This window comes from Brachycentrus maculatus, unplaced genomic scaffold (assembly GCF_059751285.1).
Source record: "Brachycentrus maculatus isolate JH-2025_06_01 unplaced genomic scaffold, ASM5975128v1 h1tg000097l, whole genome shotgun sequence".
NCBI lineage: Eukaryota > Metazoa > Arthropoda > Insecta > Trichoptera > Brachycentridae > Brachycentrus > Brachycentrus maculatus.
Genome location: NW_028280851.1, coordinates 1,537,069 through 1,558,440, shown reverse-complemented (window position 1 = coordinate 1,558,440; position 21,372 = coordinate 1,537,069). Strand labels below are relative to the sequence as shown.

The 21,372-nt window shown below is 34.5% G+C and overlaps 1 protein-coding gene across 6 annotated transcripts in view; it reads left to right on the top strand.

Moving 5' to 3' along the window:
- The window catches only part of LOC148310395 (SUN domain-containing ossification factor), a 58,951-nt gene extending 41,762 nt beyond the window's left edge, over positions 1-17,189 (top strand). For 3 of the 6 annotated variants that reach the window (XM_088258544.1, XM_088258540.1, XM_088258543.1), the window contains exons 2-4: positions 10,973-11,173; positions 12,709-14,944; positions 15,416-16,810. In XM_088258544.1, the coding sequence (XP_088114670.1) occupies positions 11,085-11,173; positions 12,709-14,944; positions 15,416-16,606 (3,516 nt within the window). In that variant the 5' untranslated portion in view covers positions 10,973-11,084 and the 3' untranslated portion in view covers positions 16,607-16,810. Of the gene's footprint in view, positions 1-10,856; positions 11,174-12,708; positions 14,945-15,415 lie in introns of all 6 variants that reach the window. The other 3 variants (XM_088258541.1, XM_088258542.1, XM_088258539.1) reach the window with 2 other exon arrangements.
- The last annotated feature ends 4,183 nt before the right edge of the window (positions 17,190-21,372 follow it).

The following is a 21,372-nucleotide window of genomic DNA, read 5'->3' as shown; positions in this document are numbered from 1 at the left end:
TTAACCATTTCAGTACATTGTTAAGTACATTTCATATGCATATAATACCTTTTCCGCACTATTATAGTGCCATCAATTCCTAGACAGCTTATAAAATGCGGTCTCTCCGGATCAAATCAGGTGCTAGTATATTTTTATGGAAATAAAACGTAATTATTATGTCCAATTATCGGTTGATGACCAGCAGTTATATAAATAATTATAAAATTGCAAATGGTCATACTTGTAATAGTTGCAATATATACTATCGTAGTAACTGCTTTTATCTCTGGTTAGTACGGTATTTCAGGCTGACAAAATGATGAAAAGTCCGCAAAAGTTTTCCGCGTCGTTCATAAATAATTTCAAATTAAATTTCCATTGTGATTAATGTGTTTTCCGGCTTCGTACTGCGGAATCAAATACAATATTTATCATTTTTCTTATAAAAAAGACAATGATATTGATTGAATTGGAAAAACAGACGTTTGAATTAGAAAACAGGCGAATTGTTTAATGTTTTATACACAATAAGCAGAAACCGTTTCTAATGTGCTGTATGGCAATTCAATACATTCGTCAAGTGTTTTACCCGAACCGTGGCAAATGTTTTAAATAGAGTTAAAGACTGTAATAATAAATTAAGGTTGACATCATAGAGCAGTATATAGCCTCGGTGTGATGTTGACAGCAACCGATTCTAGTGTTTTTATTCTGCATCTCATATTAATGGATGGCCATTTATGCCCATGGGACATGTAGCCTTCGTCTACTTTACCCTATGTGACCTCGCATTTAAATATGTATTGACCTGCAAAAGTAGTACTTTAACCTAAATCAATACTGGATATAAATTAATTATTTTTCTTTGTCTCCGTCTAGTCAACGAATTCGCAAGTGTTGAATTATTTTAGCTAGTAATTTGACCTGTTAATTAATTAATTTATTATTAGATTAAAACCAATATTTTTAGCTTTTCCACTTTTTTTATTTGACCAGCGACCGGGTTTCGTCGTTACCGACATCATCAGACTGGTCAATTATTACCTCATTTTGAGTGTTACCAATTATTACCTCATTTTGAGTGTAGTGTGATATTACCTCAATTAATTTACCTCATTTTGAGTGTGTCCAAATACTTTTTCACAAAATCTGGATTATCTCCAATTATAGGAGTTATTTTTCATATTATTTTTTGACATCTCATCAAAGATGAAGAAGAATATGCCCAGACTTCTATATTCTTCTTCATCTTTGATGAGATGTCAAAAAATAATATGAAAAATAACTCCTATAATTGGAGATAATGCAGATTTGTGAACAAGTATTTGGCATCACTCAAAATAGTGTTGAATTACATACTCTCAGACACAGTAATTGTTTAACATAGAGTAGAACAAACTTTAAATATATGTAGTTCCTATGTTTATCGTTCATCAAAATTGGTCAATGATGAATATGGGAATTTCGATATGTGCTACTCGACGTTGTCAGCACTGAGATCGCTTACATAGTAAGTCGACATTCATATCGTAGTGTGTCCCTTTTGTCACATACTTTGTCTTTGACTTGAGCTTTGATCTTTCCCTTCTCCCCTTAATCTCTCTCCCGTCCCTCTTCCAGGTATTTTTACTAACTTACAAATGGGAAATTTTGTAACTGGAATGGTAGAAATACCTGTTTTGTGTTACTTGTTAATGCTAATGAATTTATGTAACTGTTCTGTTGAATTGACAAATAAAATAATAAAATAAAAACAAAAATTATTATGCATGTGTGATTACGTCGGCTGTTCAGATTATCATAGTTTGTAGGTGGCTACATTCAGTTACATAATATTATGCTGTTCCCACGCAATGGATCTGAAATGCGAAGTATGTAGAGTTCGATGCAAATTTTGTGTCAGGTATCTAGATGAGAATCATGGCCATTTTTTCCCCCCAAAACGTCCACAGACTTTGATTGTATCTGCCGTATTGGATTGGTTCTGTGGACTAGTATTCGGCCAGACGATAGTGGGAGTTGATGTTGTACCACATGGACGATAGTTGGAAGCAGATTAATCCATTTAACTGAGGCGGTGCTGACGATTACACAATCACGCGGAGAGCAATCAGGAGATTCGTCGGTCAAATTAAATTGCTTAAATCATCACGAGGAATACAACTGCTTTTCTATTTGAGTTATTCTAGATTTTTCCTGTTTGTAGTTTACACCTCTTGCGGGTGTTTTGAACTTCGTTGTCCTATCCTTCATCTGGACACGTGTAAAGAATTTGCAATTGTCACAATGTCACATAGAAGACATTATAAATGGGTGTTTATCAGTTATTCTACCTCATGGTGAATATATTATCATTCGAAATACAAATTAATGTATGGGGCTAATAATGGGGAAACGCCAACCCACATTCTCTACAATTGTGACGCACTCGCTCGCAAACGAAGTCACATCCTTGGGGCACCTCTACTGGACTCCGAGAAGGTGAAGCTCCTACCACCAATACAGATCGTGAGTTACATGACTCACGCAGGTCTTGGCAGTGAGCTGTAATACAGAGGGAGGTCACAATAGACCTAATATGGTCGCGGTGACATAAGGGATGCAAGATCCCTTGAATGGGGCTAATAACGACTTTTCAGGAGACGCAGGATTAATTTTTTGTACATCTTAATGTAGATAAAGAAGAATATGGAAGTCTGGGTATTTACAGGGCTTATGACCTATCACAGGCAATAATGAAATTAATTGGTTTCAATTAAATTATAAATAATCGTAAAAACGCTTGTTATTTTTTACCACTAGAGTGGTTTAACAAGTGTTTTTATTTACAATTTAATCAACGGTATTTAATTAACGCAATTTAATTATTTTTTACATCACATTGTGATTAGTCTAAGTCAGTATTATTACAATGAAATTTCACAAAAAAATATGTCATAAGAACATAATCCATGCGTCATTCCTTCATCATATCTTCACTTGATCTCTCGATCCCTAGATCCCTCTGGTCATTGACCTGCTGCTCCTGAGAGGTCTCCTGCAGTGCCGAGGTTAGTTTGAAGCTGTAGCACTCTCAAGCGGCGCCCTGGGCGGCCCTTCCGCCCACACACTCCCGCCCTCATTCTCCTACACCTCGCCCAGTAGTCGGCCTTCAGTGGGCGGACACCGTTATCTCGCCGTTACTGTTTATCGTATCGTCGTATAGCTGTTGCGTCTGATAATGGATACAACTAGTAATACACAATGTATCCGCAATACTTATAGGTGTATTCGCAAAATCCTGTTAAAATGTAATATTTTATAGGAAAGGTCCATTAAATAGGCGATCGTACTGTTGTCCGCCTCCGTAGTGTAATGGTCAACACGCTCGGCTACCGTACTGGAGGTCCCAAGTTCGATTCCCAGGGGTGGTTAAAATAAATATGAGATATTTTTTTACTGTAATATTTATTCAATATTACCCTGGACTGATACCTGACGCGGAGGGCACCTTTTCTACTTTTTTTAATGTGTTGACGATCAAGATAACACTGCGTTTATATAATGCAGTGCCCTATGACCATCGGGTGCGGATGAGAGTTTGAAGATTTGAAGAAGAAGACTCTTGTTCAGTTAAAGCCATTATATATTCTCTACCATCTATTATATTTTATATGACCGGCACAGTATTCAACATAAGAGTCCTTAAAATCATGGCGCTATATAAATCATCCAAAATCATTATTATAATAAACATAACATTTGAAGATTATTTTTAGTATCTACTAAATCACGATCCGATTTGCCGCTATAAATATGAAAAGCCCATAGATAAGAATTTACGATGTATACTTTGTCAATGATACGACAATACTTTGTCAAATATCTCTTCAATTGCTTTATTAACGATCAATAAGATATTGATCGTGAGTATTTTGACCGACCTATGCTTCATCTTGATCTCGGGTATTTTGTCCGACCTATTCTCCATCTCTAACTAACTAACTAACCATCACGCCGCTTCCCCGCAGGGGTAGGCAGAGAGAATAGAGCGCCACACCACTCTGTCCTTGCAAACATTCTTCGCCTCTTCCACGTTCATGCATCTCCTCATACATACCCGCCGATTGTTACTACTCCTAACCTGACCACTTTCAAGTATTTGGCATACCTGATCGTGCCATGTTTTTCTCGGTCTTCCTCTGCTTCTTTTCCCACTAACATTCGCCTCATAAATTTGTTTTACCTGTTTTCCTCACTCATTCGTTCTACATGTCCAAACCATCTCAACACACCTTTCTTAATTTTATCGATAATGCTTATCTCAGCTTTGCATTCCTTCCTTATTTCACTATTCGCATATCTATCGTACATCGTTTTGCCGCACATTCTTCTGAGAGATCGCATTTCGACTGCATTCAGTCTACTTTCATCCTTCTTTTGCCAACTCCATGTTTCACTTCCATACATTAGAGTTGGAACCAGGACTCCGTTGTGCACTGCCAGTTTAGCTTCCGCTGATAGGTTTTTATTTGCTATAACTGATTTCAGTGCACCATTCACTTTGTTCCCAGCATTCACTCTCCTTTCTATGTCTTCATCAATCTTTCCATCTCGATCATGATATTTTGTCCGGCTTATGCCCCGTCTTGTTCGTGGGTATTTTGTCCGACCTAAGCTCCATCCGATCCGTGGGCTCGGACTTTTTTAAACGACAGACTTCCCGTCCAAGTGTCACAATTGAGAATTACATGCCATCCCGTATAATATATCCAGTGGGTGGACAATGAACTTCAATACAACAAATTACTTTAATTGCACGATCGGCTGCTCGTTCCCATACTGTGTGTGTGATAGAAAAAAATAAACTCGATTTGGAAATATAGTATAATACAAATCGCTCACTCCTTTCAAGAACGTCATAGATCAAAAATCGTCAATTTTCAGTTGTGCGTGTTTTCTGAATGCCCAGAAAATGTACTACATCCCAGCAAAGGTGGCGTATTTTTAACTTAATATTTACCCGCTACAGGGCAGAAAGTGTTGATTTTGCATTTTGAATAAAAGGTATTGTTTAATTATTTTTTCTAAATAAACTAAATATTTTTCAAATGAAGAAAAAACATTCAGGTTTTACCTAAAAAGATCCTGTTGCACAGTAAAAAGTTCAATACGTGACTTCATATTTATTTTTGAAACATTGTATTATATTTTCAAACTTTAAAAATGTTTGCCTGAAAAATCAAGTTTTTTGATTTATGACGTTCTTGAAAGGAGTGATCGAAATGTCTTACCTTGCAAACTTGACCAATTCACCTTTCGGAAATAAATTAATACTGTATTTTGTATTTTGAAAGCATTGTTACCTTTGTGGTATGCTAATATAACACTCTCCTTATCATTCATGGCTCACTTTGTGTAATACCATTTATAAACTACTTCACGACTGCCGGTTTTGGAATTCCATTCCATTATCCATTCCATTATCAGGTCAAGTATAGTTGACCTGATGATGGAAATGTTATTCTGAATGGCAATAAATTAGATTATTAAATATTGTTAAAAAAAAAAACAAAAAAGGAAGTTCGAAAAATATTTTTTCAGACGTTTCTCATACAGAAAGAGTCTCATACAACGTAAATAAAGCCCATGAACAATTGTGATCTTGAATGTGGTTAATAATGTCCCAGAACCCCGAAAATGTGCCCTATGACCATATCAGCCGCTAATGAAATACTTGGGAAGGAATCTCATATAACGTAAAATAAACCCCATGAGCAATTGTGGTCTCGAATGTGGCTAATGTGGTCCCAGAACGTCGAGAATGTACCTACCTTGTGACCATATCAGTCGCAAATGAAATACTTGGGAAGGAATCTCATATAACGTAAAATAAAGCCCAGAATGTAGCCCAGAACACCGAAAATGTACTTTGTGACCAAATCAGTCACAACCGCGACCTGATACTGGCTTTCGACAACAGATAATTGTACCGAAATCGTTCCTGTCACTTACAATGTGTTTACAACCTTCGAAATTTAGGTAATATAGTCATCAATCAAATATACAAATAATGTTTCTCTTTCATTTTTACACGTATCTTTTTCTACTTTGATTCAATTTGAGTTTCACCATACATTTTTCACCTTCATCTTATTAAACGAATTGTTCAAGTCTTCCATATGCTTTTGATATCTTTTAGTTTCGCGTCATGTTCAAATTAGGTTAGTTTTAATGAAATTGTTTCGTTTATTTCCGCTATAAGATTAAAGTAACAATAAGGGGGCCATAGTCCCTTATCTCGCCTCGAAACACGGTTTGTTGAACAATGCGTATTGGCTTTATCATCTTGTTTATAGCCAACAATCAAGTGAACAATTGCAAATAAAGCGACGCAAAACATACGGCATTTGGCCTATCCATGCCTTTACCTGAAACTGCTTTACCATATATAAGTATACATATAATAATCCATTTGACTTCAGTTTTACGCGATAACCTCATTTTCTAAAGTGTCCTCGTTCCGTTTTCTTGTTCACACCTGCCAAATATACCCTCTTAGTCTTTCTCTCGTTATCCATTCGATCCACATCTACAAACCTCCTCAAATAATCTTTCTTGAACTCAGCCTAACATTTATTTATAGTATCTTTTTTATCTACATTTCGGTTCCATACATCAGTGTGGGCACTAGCACTTCGTTGTGAACTGCCTGTTTGGCTAAAAAAGATGAACGAATCATTTAAATTTAATAGAATATGTTGTATTATATTTATACTCGTATATTATAAATATTATTTTAACTTATCTTTTTACATATTTATAAAAATCTATAATTTGATATTTTAAATACGTCTTAATCTTTATTAAGGGGGTACTCGCAAACATAAAATTCGGTAAGCGACCTGCTGCACGAGAGGCCACACGTGTCTCTACTAACATTTGTTTTTAGAATGTATTGGAATTTTTTTTAATATTATATTTATAAAAATAAAATAAAAATTAACTCTTTACATTTCAATACCACATTTCTTTTCAAAAACATATATTTATATCGAAGAAAAACCAATTTTTACAATTCAAAAACTGTGTTTTAAGCAACAACAAAAAAAACATGTAAACATGTTACATTTTACCTGGGTTTAAAGCAAATTAAGTTGTAAGCTATCGAATATCTCGCCTTAGGTTCACAAATACTGGATTTATCTCCCTAAGACTTGTTTTTTTTTTTAAATATTGTAAATTGAAGATGTCTTGGTTCTGTGATACATTTTTAGTATCTTGGCGCCACTTTGACATTTAGATTTTTTTAAATTACCGCTAAATCGATTACTGATATAACAGTTGGCACGAAGATTTTTTTCATTCACAAAATTTCGAAAATTGAAGATCCACGCCCTTACTTATTGATTCGAAGGCTGCTCTCCTTGGACCCTTTCCAAGGCGGGATCAGGTGCTCGCGGGGAGTGTCCATACGTACACCATACGTCCCTGTATGGATGTGACCTCTTGTAATATGCATTACGACCCGTTGGTCGTCGCGGAAGCCAAATTTCGCTTCGCTCAAAATGCCGAACGAGTTTGGTGGCCTAATTTGCATAACTCGCCGTATGCACTATTTCGGCTGCCCCAAAATACTTTACGCCAAATACACACGTGCATACGTCATCGTTTTATGTAAATTATGTTACATTTTGTAACATTATATAATATCGCTCACTCCTTTTAACAACGTCATAAATCAAAAAACTTGATTTTGCAGGAGATCGTTTTTAAAGTTTAAAAATATAATGAAATGTATTAAAAATAAATATCAAGCCACTTATTAAACTTTTTACTGTGCAACAGATCTTTTTAGGTAAAACCTGAATGTTTTTTTTTTTAATTAGAAAAATATTTACTATTTAAAAAAAAAAATAATAATAAACAATACATTTTCTTCAAAATGCGAATACAACACTTTCTGCCCTGTAGCGGGTAAATATTAAGTTAAAAATATGCAACTTTTGCTGGGATATAGTACATTTTCTTCAAAATGCGAATACAACACTTTCTGCCCTGTAGCGGGTAAATATTAAGTTAAAAATATGCAACTTTTGCTGGGATATAGTACATTTTCTGGGCATTCCGAAAACATGCAAAACTGAAAAATGACCATTTTTGATATATGACGTTGTCGAAAGGAGTGAGCGATATGTAAACTCAGCCCCAAACAGTGTAGCCTCCGTTTGGTTACCACGAATGAAGTTTTCTACACTTTGTAATGAGGCTTAATCATGGATTAAACTCTGCAGATTTATTTATAGATTTGGCGTTAGATTTTTTTTGAATTACCTAACGTCCAAGTGACTCTAAAATCTAGCTACGGCTTATGCAACACCGCTTATTTATATACCCTACTCAGGCTTCAACTTTTTAAGTTTCATAGCTTATGCCAACTCGTGAGTGGATTTACTCTTTATGTTTAATGTTACTATAATTTAATGTAATTTATGGGCGTTCGATTTGTAGAACTCCATTTTAATTTATATACAGTGGAATCTCTCATAACGAGCACCTCTCATAACGAGCAAAAAAATGTGAAAAAGTGGCTCCCTCAACGAGAGACATTTCGCATAGCGAGTTACAGAGAGAGGGCAAGTCCCTTTTTCACGACGTTCACTTGTGAGCTGGGACTTCCGTGCCAGTCAAAACAAAATAATTGTTTCGCTTAACGAGTAAGATTCTGGAATGCATTATGCTCGTTATGAGAGTTTCCACTGTATTAAATGTTAAAATCAAACACTGATTTTTAGAGTCTACTAAATTGTATTTTATTATCAAAAACACATAAAATTTTAATTTGTGACAATTGCTTAGCCTGTAAAGAAAATACGACGGCTCGAATTGCAAAAAGATGTGTTTAATAATCTTATATATATTTTTTTCATTTTAAAGTTACATAATAAATAAATAAATAAATTACATAGTAAATTATGTAATACATTCTGAATTTCTGTGGCCTTCTACGACATGTTCAAATATAATACATATTTACAACTCGATTCAACAAACTCGCGGGTATTTTCAGCAGCTGATAATACAATAATTTCCGAGAAGTTTCTAGAATTGTTTTTAATATCGTAAAATGTTATTATATTGATAAAGTAAATTTCTTGCTAAATCGACGCCGGCGTTAAGACAATACGATAAATGATTGTTTAATTTGATATGCGTTTATCAGTGCATTTTCAGCATGTGTACGAGTACCTATAATAAGACTCTAAATTTCGCTTTATACACCGATTTTTTTGTTGTTGTGAGAATTTGGTTTGGCAAAAATGAGAATTTGGTTTGCAAAAATGAGAATTTGGTTTGCAAAAATGAGAATTTGGTTGGTCGAAATCGAGAACATGGTTTGGTGGAAATATGAGTTAGGTTTGGCTTGGCAAAAATGAGCATTTGATTTTGTTACAATTGAGGATTTGGTTTGGCAAAAATGAGGATTTGGTTTACAAAAACGTGAATCGGGGTTGAAACCGAGAATGTGGATTGGAAGAAATATGAATTGGGTTTGGCTTGGCAAAAACGAGAATTTGAGTAAGTTAAAAAGAATTTGGTTTGTTAAAAGTGTGAATTTGGCTTAGAGAAACGTGAATTGGTTTTGACAAAATTGAGATTTTGGTTTGGCAAATGTGAGTTTTTTTTTACAAAAAAGAGAATTTAACTCACAAAAATGTGAATTTGGAGTCTGGTAATAAATGTATTAGAGAATATTTATAATAATAATAAAATATTTAAATACAACATTTTGAGTGTGTCCAAATACTTGTTCACAAAATCTGGATTATCTCCAATTACAGGAGTTATTTTCATATTATTTTTTGACATCTCATCAAAGATGAAGAAGAATATGGAAGTCTGGGCATTTACGGGGCTGACGACCGTCATCGGCTGGTTTAAGTGATCACTTTACACACGTGTAACATTCACCAATTCTACCCATTATTGACAACCACACTACTCAAATTCTCGGAAGTTCTATACATTTATGAACCAATTTAGAAACCTTGTTCTTGTCTTATTAGAACTTCACTAGAGACATCTATTGGTGAGATGTAAAGAAGCTTTTTACTAAGCAGTAACTCTTATATTAGTATGTGAGGTCCGAATCCTGGATTATAATCACACCCGAGAATTTGAGTAGTGTGGTTGTCAATAATGGGTAGAATTGGTGAATGTTACACGTGTGTAAAGTGATCACTTAAACCAGCCGATGACGGTCGTCAGCCCCGTAAATGCCCAGACTTCCATATTCTTCTTCATCTTTGATGAGATGTCAAAAAATAAAATATTTAAATACGTTGCAAATTTCATTAATATTTAATCATTCATTACACTATCAGTGAAGAATTACGTAGTAAATTTTTATTGGTTTTAAGCGGAGAAGAGCAGAATTGAAAGACACTTCGTAAAAAAACACAACAGTTAATGATCCATTTTTATACGGCCGATGTCGTTAAAATGCCCATTTCAATGATTTGCCAACTTTCTACTCGATATTATTTATAACAACGTACACGTAGATATTTGAAATCGTCATTCAAAAAAAGGTAATTTTTCATATCTGTTGTTGCCGAATTGTATATAGCAAATGTTTTAATTCTTTTGGTTCCGTTGTCGCATTTTGCTTGCCGATTTTCCGACGCGAATTTGAACTGCCATCGATGTTGACCGTCAGTCGTCAACTGTTTCGTCACACTTTTCATTAGTGCGCCGACGTCAGCGGAGAGCAGTCGCGTTTTGTGTGAATTTTTGTTAAATTTTCGCGATCTTCCGCGTAGTATTAATCTTATAAATTTTCAATATTTTAACATCGTATCTCTTAGTGATGTATTTTCATGTTCATTATTTAGATACAAAAGTAGTCTGCAAATGAAATGAGCGTACTTTATATTCAAATGGTCCATCGCAATGTTTTCGACCCGAATAAAAATTCCCCAGTTAATACTTTTCGAACTTTCATAAACAGATGATGTGTTCGAGTAAGTTGCAAAAAACTAAAATAAAAATGAAGAGTTCAGACAGTGATACCAAGTTGTTGTGAATTATGAACTATACCATCGAGAGTACGGTGTACCAAGATGTTGGGTAGACTGTACCAAGTGATATTGTGTTTTTTATTGGCGATGCAACCTGCATCCAGGAGCCTCTCCACCGATCTGTATTTTAGGTAAGAATTACTGAGAACTATGTATTTTACATACTTCTGAAAGTCCTCAAATGGGAGTCTTTATATTTTACAAGTAATATAAAATAATGAATAAATATACTTTTATTTTATTTTATTTTATTTTTTTCCAAAAATAATATTATTATCCATATCTATATTCATGGTTTATGTTTTCATATTGTTAATAAGGATAAATCGAGATGATTATGTACGGTTTAATTTTAATTTTGCAATATCTTATAATAATTTTTAAAAAATATATGTTCATTACTTATATGTGGTTTTTCGTCAAAATTGTTCCGCAATTTGAGTTCAATTACATAGATTTTATAAATAATTTAAATACCTTCAAGAGATCAATAAATAAAAATATTGATATAAAATTATTGATTACTTTTTGTTTTTTAACTGAGTTTAATTTAACAATGAGACTTCTTTTATTTATTTAATTAACATATTTGTTATTCTATTTTATTTTTATTTTTATTATTCGGGAATTGTACAGCTTGCATATAAAAAAAATATATAGTAAACAATAGTTACATTAACAATAAAAGACATTACATTACATTAACAAAAAAAAAAAAAGCCAACTAAACAATTCCACATTTACGTTATAAAACTATTAAAAAACATTCAGAGATTAAAAAAAAGGGTATTATGTACAATAATAGATTTAGCAGCAAGGAGAAGGAGAAAAAATGTTATTAAAAATTTACCACAAATACAGCTTTTAAAAATACATTATGCTGTCATGCTTATTACCACTTGATAATACTGGATGTATTAATCAACAGTAACCGCAAAAAATATACCATCCAATAAATGTTATATATTCAGTTTCGTTTCTAGTGTCGGGTTGTGGTCCCGTGGATAGTGTTGTAGACTCTTGAGTCAGAGTTTCTCGATTCGAACCCATTCTACCACAATTTGATACCTATTTCTAATAATGAGCCGCTTAGGCTCACAGAAATAGTGTGAAATTGAAATATTTGTGTAAATAATAAAAATACAAATATTTCTCTTTTAAAAAAAAAAATAATATGTGAGCGTGAGCATGCACAAATTGTTTTGAATAAATTTTCCACCTTAACCACTTAATGCTGGTTTTTTTTTTTCATAGAAATAGGTTCATTTAATTTTTATTTTAAGAGTTTACAGAAGCAATTAAAAATTTAAGATTACATTAAAAAAAAAAAAAACAAATCTAAATATAATAAATAAATTTAAAAAAAAACAATAAAAAAATAAAGATTTTTTTTCTCATTTATCAAAAAATTTCTAATAAATTCCAATAAAAAGCACTAAATAGCTACTGGTGAGCTCAGTTCGGTTGTTTATCTTAGTAATGCAAACAAGTCGAAAGACGCGAGCAGTGCTCGGGTTGGCATGCTACGATATATGCGCCATCCGCGAACACCTGCTTATTCTGGTCAAACTATATATTGGTAAATTGAATTAGAATGTGTTTTTTTAGGTGAAGTTCTAACTCTAGGTAATTTTTTATTGTATCTTATTATTGTTATTTTCTTCAGATTGGCTGAAACTGGACAACCGGTGCTGGTAACTCTGGTAGACACTGCCGCAGCGGAGCTCACCAATAGCCTCGTGGAGGAGCTGGAGCTGGACAAGGGGAACTACACCGACGTAGAACCAGACTACAACACTACTCCCGTAACCTTGGAGCTCCCTCCGGAGATATCCAACTCCACAGCCGAAGTTTTAGAAGCCAAACTTGTATCCGAATCTCAAGATAATCTCAAAACACAGTATGTCGTTAAGGCTATTCCCAAAGAAGACGAAAGAACACTAGACGTTAAGAATGTTACAGAGGACAGTGTAGTGCAGGTGAAAAGTGATAATTCAACATCGGAAACAGAAGCCATCAAGAAAGCAGATGTCGCAGATAACTCCAACCAAGTCCAGGAAGAGATACCTTCCTTCGCAGAGTGGGCGCAAAAACAATTGGAAGAGGCGGAGAAGAACAAGGAAAATGGGGTGAACCATTCGGCCCAGTCTACTCTCGGAACGGTCTCTAATAATGTGAACCTCAAAGTCAGGTCCAAGAACTACGCTTCTCCGGACTGTGGAGCCAAAATTGTTGCGGCTAACCCCGAGTCGGGTTCTTCCAGCTTCGTGTTGTCTCCGAGTAGAGACGAGTATATGCTCAACACTTGCAATAGTCGGATATGGTTCATAGTAGAACTTTGCGAAGCCGTACAAGCTAAAAAAGTGGATTTAGCTAATTTTGAGTTATTTTCTTCCACTCCTAAGAATTTTTCTGTACATGTTAGTGATAGATTTCCCACTAGAGATTGGGCCAGTGTCGGTCAGTTCATTGCCAAAGATGAAAGAGATATCCAGACTTTCAATTTACACCCCTACCTCTTTGGAAAATTCATCAAATTTGAGCTGCATTCTTACTACGGGTCGGAACACTACTGCCCCATTTCTTTATTCCGAGTTTACGGAACTTCGGAATTTGAAGTTTTCGAAACGGAGAACTCGCCTCATTCCCAATCGAATCAGGCTGCGGATGATGACGATGACGATGATATAATAGAAGATGCTTCCGATAAAGAAAATCAAGAACTTTCGAGAAATCTGTTCGGCTCGGCTAGAGACGCCGTCATGTCCATAATGAAGAAAGCCGCTCAAGTATTAGTGAAGGGGAGCGACGCTAAGAACTCGTCGGAGAATATCCAAACAGTGCCGACTAGTACAAAGAAATGCAAGACTCCGAGCCACATCATTGTCTGTGATAATTGCAGCAATTCCATGTTTACCGACGTTTACGATTTGATGAGTTGCGAAAATGACATCCTGAATAATTTGATGGAAGCTCCGCTGATTCGTAATACCCTTTGTAATACGGATATGTGTCAGCAATACGGGCTGGATTTCAAGAGTAAAAGAACTTCATCTATAAAGACTGAAATTGCGAGTTACATCTCGGCACTGTTGATACCGAGCTATGTGGCGGCGTTATGTAATATGCTCGCGATTGTCGAGAAGAAGGTTGTACTTAACGCGAGTTATGAGACTGATCTAAATGTAACTACTAATCTGACTATAGATAAGAAAACTCAAAAAGCAGCCGAGTCGGGAACCTTACACGACTTGTTGCAAAACCCCTTTTGCGAAAGTTCCGAAAATACCGACGATCCATCCTGTAAAAATAAAATGAAGGAAAATTTAAAGCCGGATATAGTGCCATCTATTACGAGTTCCGCACCCACAGACTTAGAAAACGAGTCAATAACAGATATAAAGCCAACAAAGACATTACAAAATGATGTAGATCCATTAGAACCCAGCGTTTTAACAGTTTCACCGGGTTCTGAGAAGACTTTGACAAATACTCAGCAAAACGATAAACAGTTTATCGAAGGACAAAATATCGAAACTAGTATGGTGAATACGGCTGAACATAAGGAAACTGAAACACTTACCAAAGAGGAATCCGATAACGCGCAGATCATCAATTCACTTAAAGATACTGTAGTCGACACGAAACCCCAAAATACGCACGAGGATAGTTCAATCACTCCGCATGAAGTAAATAATGATGCCGACAATATGGAAGGAGTAGAAGAAGTCCACATGAAACTATCTACACAAGATCAAATATCACTGGACAAACTCCTCTCTGAGCTGGAGCGTACCAACATGGATCCCGCCACACCATCACCACACAGCAATGCTGCTCCGACTCTGACTCATCAAGGGCAGAAGGAATCTGTCTTTCTACGACTATCCAATAGGATCAAGGTAAATTATTACAAATTTAAATTTCCTACTTTCTACATTTTTGACATCTCAACATAGATGAAGAAGAATATGGAAGTCATTGTCATAGAATGGTTACTTTTACTTTACACACATGCAACATTTACCATTCTACCCATGACTGACAACCACACTACTCAAATTTTTGGAACTCCTACTATCATCAGACTCAAACTCACATGTACAGTGTAATCTCATGACACACAGTGTACATGTAAGTTTATTTGAACCATCTATGGTTGGATTGGAAAAGCTTTTATTTAGCAGAGACCCTTTTATTTGGATGTATCCGAGATGCGAACCTTGGATTATTTAACATGCTGGGAGACGGCTGAAAACCTGATTTTCGATTTTCATACAGCTTTTAATTAGAGCAGATTATTTTTTTAACAACATTTGATTCTACGTTGTATTTGATTTACAATAAACTTTTTTTTCTTTTTTTCTTTCCAGGCCTTAGAGCGGAATATGTCTCTTTCTGGCCAATACCTAGAAGAGCTCAGCAGGCGGTACAAGAAGCAGATGGAAGAGATGCAGAGGACCTTTGAGAAAACCCTGATGACCATAAACGAAGAGAGCAGGAAGGCAGAAGAGAGAGAACACAAGAGTATGGAGGAAATGATTTTCCTTCAGCAGCAAATAGCGCAACTCTCCGCATCTGTCAGCGTGTTGCTCACTGATAGAGACAGTTTTCTGGGCAGCGCCTCGTTGTTTAATGTTTTAGTATTTCAAATATTAGTGACAGTGTTTGTAGTATATCTTTTCAGAAGATATTATTCGGGGAAAAATGACAAACCCGATAAAATATTAAGCAATCCCGAAATAAATATCAAACGAGACAATGTCAAAATTAGAAGAAAATCCACGGAAGAGACAGTTACTAGTCTGATGGGAGAACTAAAACAGCCCAAAATGAGGAGACCGTCCGAGGAGGTTTTGGCTATTACGAGAAATACAGAAACGCAAGATACTAGCCATTTATTGAAAAATGAAAAGAAGAAAAGAAAACGAAAATCTCCGGTGTTTCAGAGGAGTTATTCTCTAGCAGTTCCCTCGCGAGCGCAACTAGTTGATACACGAAAAGAAACACCCAAAAAGGAAGAGGATGTTTGGCTCGGTCCAGATATCGACGTTGCGGCTTTAGAAATACCTTTTGTACTAGAGGAAGCAGAGTTCATAGCTCCGGAATTGGAGCCAGTGGACTTTAGCAGAATGGGTGAAATGAAAGTGCCAAATAATTTAAATGGAATAACACCTAAAAAGGAATTCCCTAAAACCAACGGTTCCATTTTCGGGAAGAAAACGCCGGACAGAGAAAGCTCAGACAAAGTTCGCCGATTGAGTTCCCCGGCTTTCTTTAGGGCGGCGCTTAGCCGGCAAAGTTCCAAAAGTGTCACGTCGGACGTTTCGATGCGGGGAGTGTCGCCCATCGGGGAGGTCACCCCTACAAAACTAGATGCGGTAAATAGGGAAGTTAGATCGGAGGATCGACAGATCAGGGCTGGCACCGAGTCTCCGCAGCTCAGCACTTGGTCGAGTATCGGCGATGTGTCGGAGACCAGCGCCTCCACACAACCGGAAGAAGTCGCGAAGAAGAAGCGCTCCAAGCGTTCATTTAAAAACATTTTCAAAAAAGTGTTTTGAAACATGCTACAAATTATCACATTTCAATATCAGTTTTCTACACCGATGCGTTGTTTGAATCAACACGGATTCAATTCAAGTATGGCCTAGTCACCAATGTTATGATTTTGTATTGGGTATTATTTAGATTAAAAATTACTTTTTTTTAATGTGTTAATATTGATGATTCTATAAAAAAGAAAGAAAGCAGTTCAATCGGACAGCAGGAAGAGATTGTTTTTAACATTATTTAAAAAAATTCAATAGATACTTTGTAGTTTAATTTGACATTGTGAGGTACATAGTTACCGAGTACCGTATTACATTTTAGTTATAAACATTTATCAATAAATAAGTTAAATTATAGAAACTGTCATTTATCGTTTAGATCCATAATACTGCATGAAGGTCAAAGAATTCTACTTGTTCTGAAGCTTTTAGTGCTGCATTTTATTTGTTTTTTTTTTTATGCATTCATTCTTAAAATAGTGTATATATTGCATTGAATTTGGTTGAATATAAATCGATTTTGTGGTTCATTTTTCAATCTTTGTTTTATAAATGTAGAAATTGAATCATGATACTTAATAAATATACTGTAATGTGATTTGATGGTATTGATTAAAAAACAAAACCCTTGCGTATTAACAAAAATGCATGTCTGATGTGGGATTCACTTTTTATTATGGAACACATTTTGTTGTTGTCGCATGCGCTCATTTTATTTATTTTTAATTAAGACATCTTTTTAAATTTTAAGCAGTTATTGAAATTTTAATGCCTTTTTTCTTTTAGTCAATTTTAATAATAATTAAAAACTTACAAAGCTTTTGAAACTCCTTTCTTTTGAATTATTATTTTAAACTTGTATAAAATATATAATTGTATAAAATGTAGGTATGCATTCTCTTTTATTTGGAAATTTATGAGACATTTCAAGTAGATTTTATAAAAATAATTTGCCTATTTCGCATACCATAATTATTTTATAGCTACTGAAAATTATCTGTCAATAAGTCAAAACGTAGTGACAAGGTCTCTTAGGGTGGTGACTGACCGGAGCTATTTCGTCGTAATGTAACACGTTACGATGCGAGCATTCGTATAGTCAGTACAGCGATCCGAGCGCTCCATCCATAGTTTTGGATGCTCGCTGATGCTCGCCGCGAACGATGTTACGACGAAATGCCCCGGTCAGTCACCACCCTCAGGTTACCTATGTATTTGAAAACTGTACTTCCTACACCTGTAAATATTTATTTAACACCATTTTTTAAAGATATTTTGCCTCTTTTATTTACTTATGTCGTAGTGTGTAATGTTATATTATTGGTGATGTATTAGTAAACTATTTTAATTGTACATTTTAGAAGGTATCTTCCCCATAGATAATTTGCCAAATCATTAGGATTTTTAAAAATATGTTCCTATTGAATAAGTTGAAGAGCAATGCGTACTACTCTCCGTAGATATTCTAGAACAATGAATTGATTCAATGGAACAACACTGTGTCTGTTGATTGTTGATATTGAAATTGGTGTTTAATGGACTGCGTCGGCAATATTAATGTATTATTAGATAAATTATTGTGTTTATCTTTTTATGTCATGTTTCATTTCCTAAAAAGAAGTGAAATGCTATTTATTATGCTTTCTTTACTCCATGAGTAATTTATTTAATTTTAATCTTAAATGCTTTCCTCCATGTTATATGCAATACGTATATGTGTACAGTGTAAGGTATATTATGAAGTATATATGTGTACAATGTAAGGTATGTTATAATGTATGTATGTATGTGTGTATGAACATGTTTCCCAGAATTAAATAGTCAACAATGTGTTAGATGATAGATATTAGATAGCCTCTGAGTCTAATAGTTAGCATGTTTAGTTACTGTACTGGGGACCCCGGGTTCAATTCCTAGGGAAAGGGGGTGAAATAAATGTCAGTTATTTTTCACTCCAATATTAATTTGATATTACCCTGGACTGATACGTGAGGGCAGGAGTTATCACCCTACCTTCATGTAAGTAACAATCAAAATAACACTGCATCAATATGGTGTAGTGCCCTATGCACCATTAGGCGCGGATAAGAGTTAGAAGAAGAATGCGTCAAATCATCCATTTAATATGTGTAACATTTATTTTGAACGCAAATTTGTGGTTTGATATTTATTAACAAAATTATTTTTGTTAATAAATTATCATTTAATTTTTGACTTTTGGTGCTGGCGCATAGGGCACTGTATCAAATTGATGCAATTTTAATTTGATTGTTTATTAAACGAAAGCAAGGTGATCAGTCTTACGCTTCAGGTACTAGTCTAGGATAATACGAAATAAATATTGTAGTGAAAAAAACACTTATATTTATTTTATCCCCTCAGGGAATCGGACCCAGGATCTCTAGCATGGCAGCACATCAAATGTGCTAACCACTACACTATGGAAGTAGACAATTTGAGAACACTTAACTTATTTATTGATCTGGAAAACACTTTATTTGCTAACTGTAATATATAAGTCAGAGTGATAAATAATTTAGTTAACGGTTTACAAGTTAAATTTACTGCCCAACAATTCGCTCACTCCTTTCAACAACGTCATATGTCAAAAATCGTAAATTTTCAGTTGTGCATGTTTTCGGAATGCCCAGAAAATGTACTATATCCCAGCAAAAGCGGCATATTTTTAACTTAATATTTACCCGCTACAGGGCAGAAAGTGTTGTTTTTGCATTTTGAAGAAAAGGTATTGTTTAATTATTTTTATAAATATACTAAATATTTTTCAAACGGAGAAAAAACATTAAGGTTTTACCTAAAAAGCTCTGTTGCACATTAAAAAGTTCAATAAGTGGCTTGATATTTATTTTTTATACATTGTATTATATTTTTAAACTTTAAAAACGATCTCCTGAAAATTCAAGCTTTTTTTATATAAGTATGACGTTGTTGAAAGGAGTGAGCGAATTATGACTGTTTAACTCTGGGAAATAGTGTGTCACATCGGTCTAGAGTGCTGAAATCTACCACTCTTCAGTTAGAGAAAGTCGTACTCAATATTATGATTGCTATGCGTAAATGTTCCAAGTGTTAACTGTTGACTTATAAAGTGTATAGCTATATGTACTCCTTAGCGTGTATTACGAAACCCGTTTCTATGTTGTGAGGAAGTTATGACATGTTGTCAAATAGTCATTGTATATAATGTAATTCACAATATATTTTTGATCATAATTATTGTTTTATTATTTCCCTATTCAGTTTACTATATATTATACGATGCTCATATCTGACATGATGAAGATTTATTAAAGAACCTAGCAATTGATATTCTGAGCGTGACAATATATCATCACATACAAATCAAAATTGATTTCTACATGGGCAAGAAAGACTAATGCAACATTTGTTGGTGAATCATTTCCTAAATGGGATTGATATTATATTATATTATATAAATCTTCTCTTCTAACCCTTATCTGCACGCAATGGTGCATAGGGCATTAAATTGTAGCGACGCAGTGTTATCTTGATCATTAATTTCATAGAGGCAAGGTGATCAGCCCTGCGCTTCTTGTACCAGTCTAGGGCAATCTTGAATATGATGAGAGTAAAAATCACCCATATTTATTTTGACCCCCTCCGGAAATCGAGGCCAGGATGTCCAGCTTGGTAGCCAAGTGTCCTGACCACTACACTATGATAATAAATAGAAAGGAAATAAAAAAATATGCACGAGACTCTCAAATGTTAGAAGAGAAACTTTTTAGGTTCTAGAAATAATTGATTTATGCATTGCTATCTTTGCATTTGTTGACAGTTATATTATTTCAGGATAATAAAATAGTTATGTGGAATTCAAGTGTAGAAAATTACTCTTAATTAAACGAAGATAAAAAAATAATTGATTTCCATTAATTCATACCTACTCTAAGAGAGAAGTTATGGGTTTACGATTGCTAAAGTGTAATATAAATAATTTACATTTTATAAATAACAAGAGAATACTACGTTGATGATAGTGCCTGATCTGGTTGTAGACTGACCTTTGTCAGTGTTCAATTTAAACTAAATTTTTCATCTAAAAATCTTATCAATGGTTGAACTTCTTCTGAGTTGAAGTTGATGCTGAAATCACCACTCATAATCATTGGCATTTTGTCCAGTTCTTTTCCCAACAATGTGGACCTTCAATAGTGGAAATTGTCAACTAATAAATATTATAACATGTTCAGCTAATGTAGAGTATATTATGGAAGTGTCTACTGGTTCCTTGTGTTACATATTAAGACACTATATGCGGTGCATGCATGTACACATATGAATAAGGCTATTCCTGGGAAAAACCTCCTGGCAATCAAAGGTTTCAAACAGCAGCATCGGTAAAAATGTATTATATTTATAAAATATACACATACATATGTAATAAGCTTCAATAATAACATATTTTCTTAAAATAATACAACAAAAATCTTATAATAATAATAAAAATAATAATATAGCAGAGTCCTGAAAACTAATGTGGACTGAAAATGCCGGTTTATCAGGAATGTAGTTAAAAAATAATAAGTATGAGTATTTCCTCAAGTACTGTACCGTAGATTGGGGGGAATAGAGACAGTTTCGATACTTTGAGGTAGAGGTTTGAGATAATTGACGGAGTTTTTGTGAATACCAACATTTTGATATTTGTTTCTTATGCCATTCAACTGGATTCTGTACAAAAAAATGTGTTTACTGCAAGGTTTTAAATTAAATAAATGATTTTGTCCCTTGAA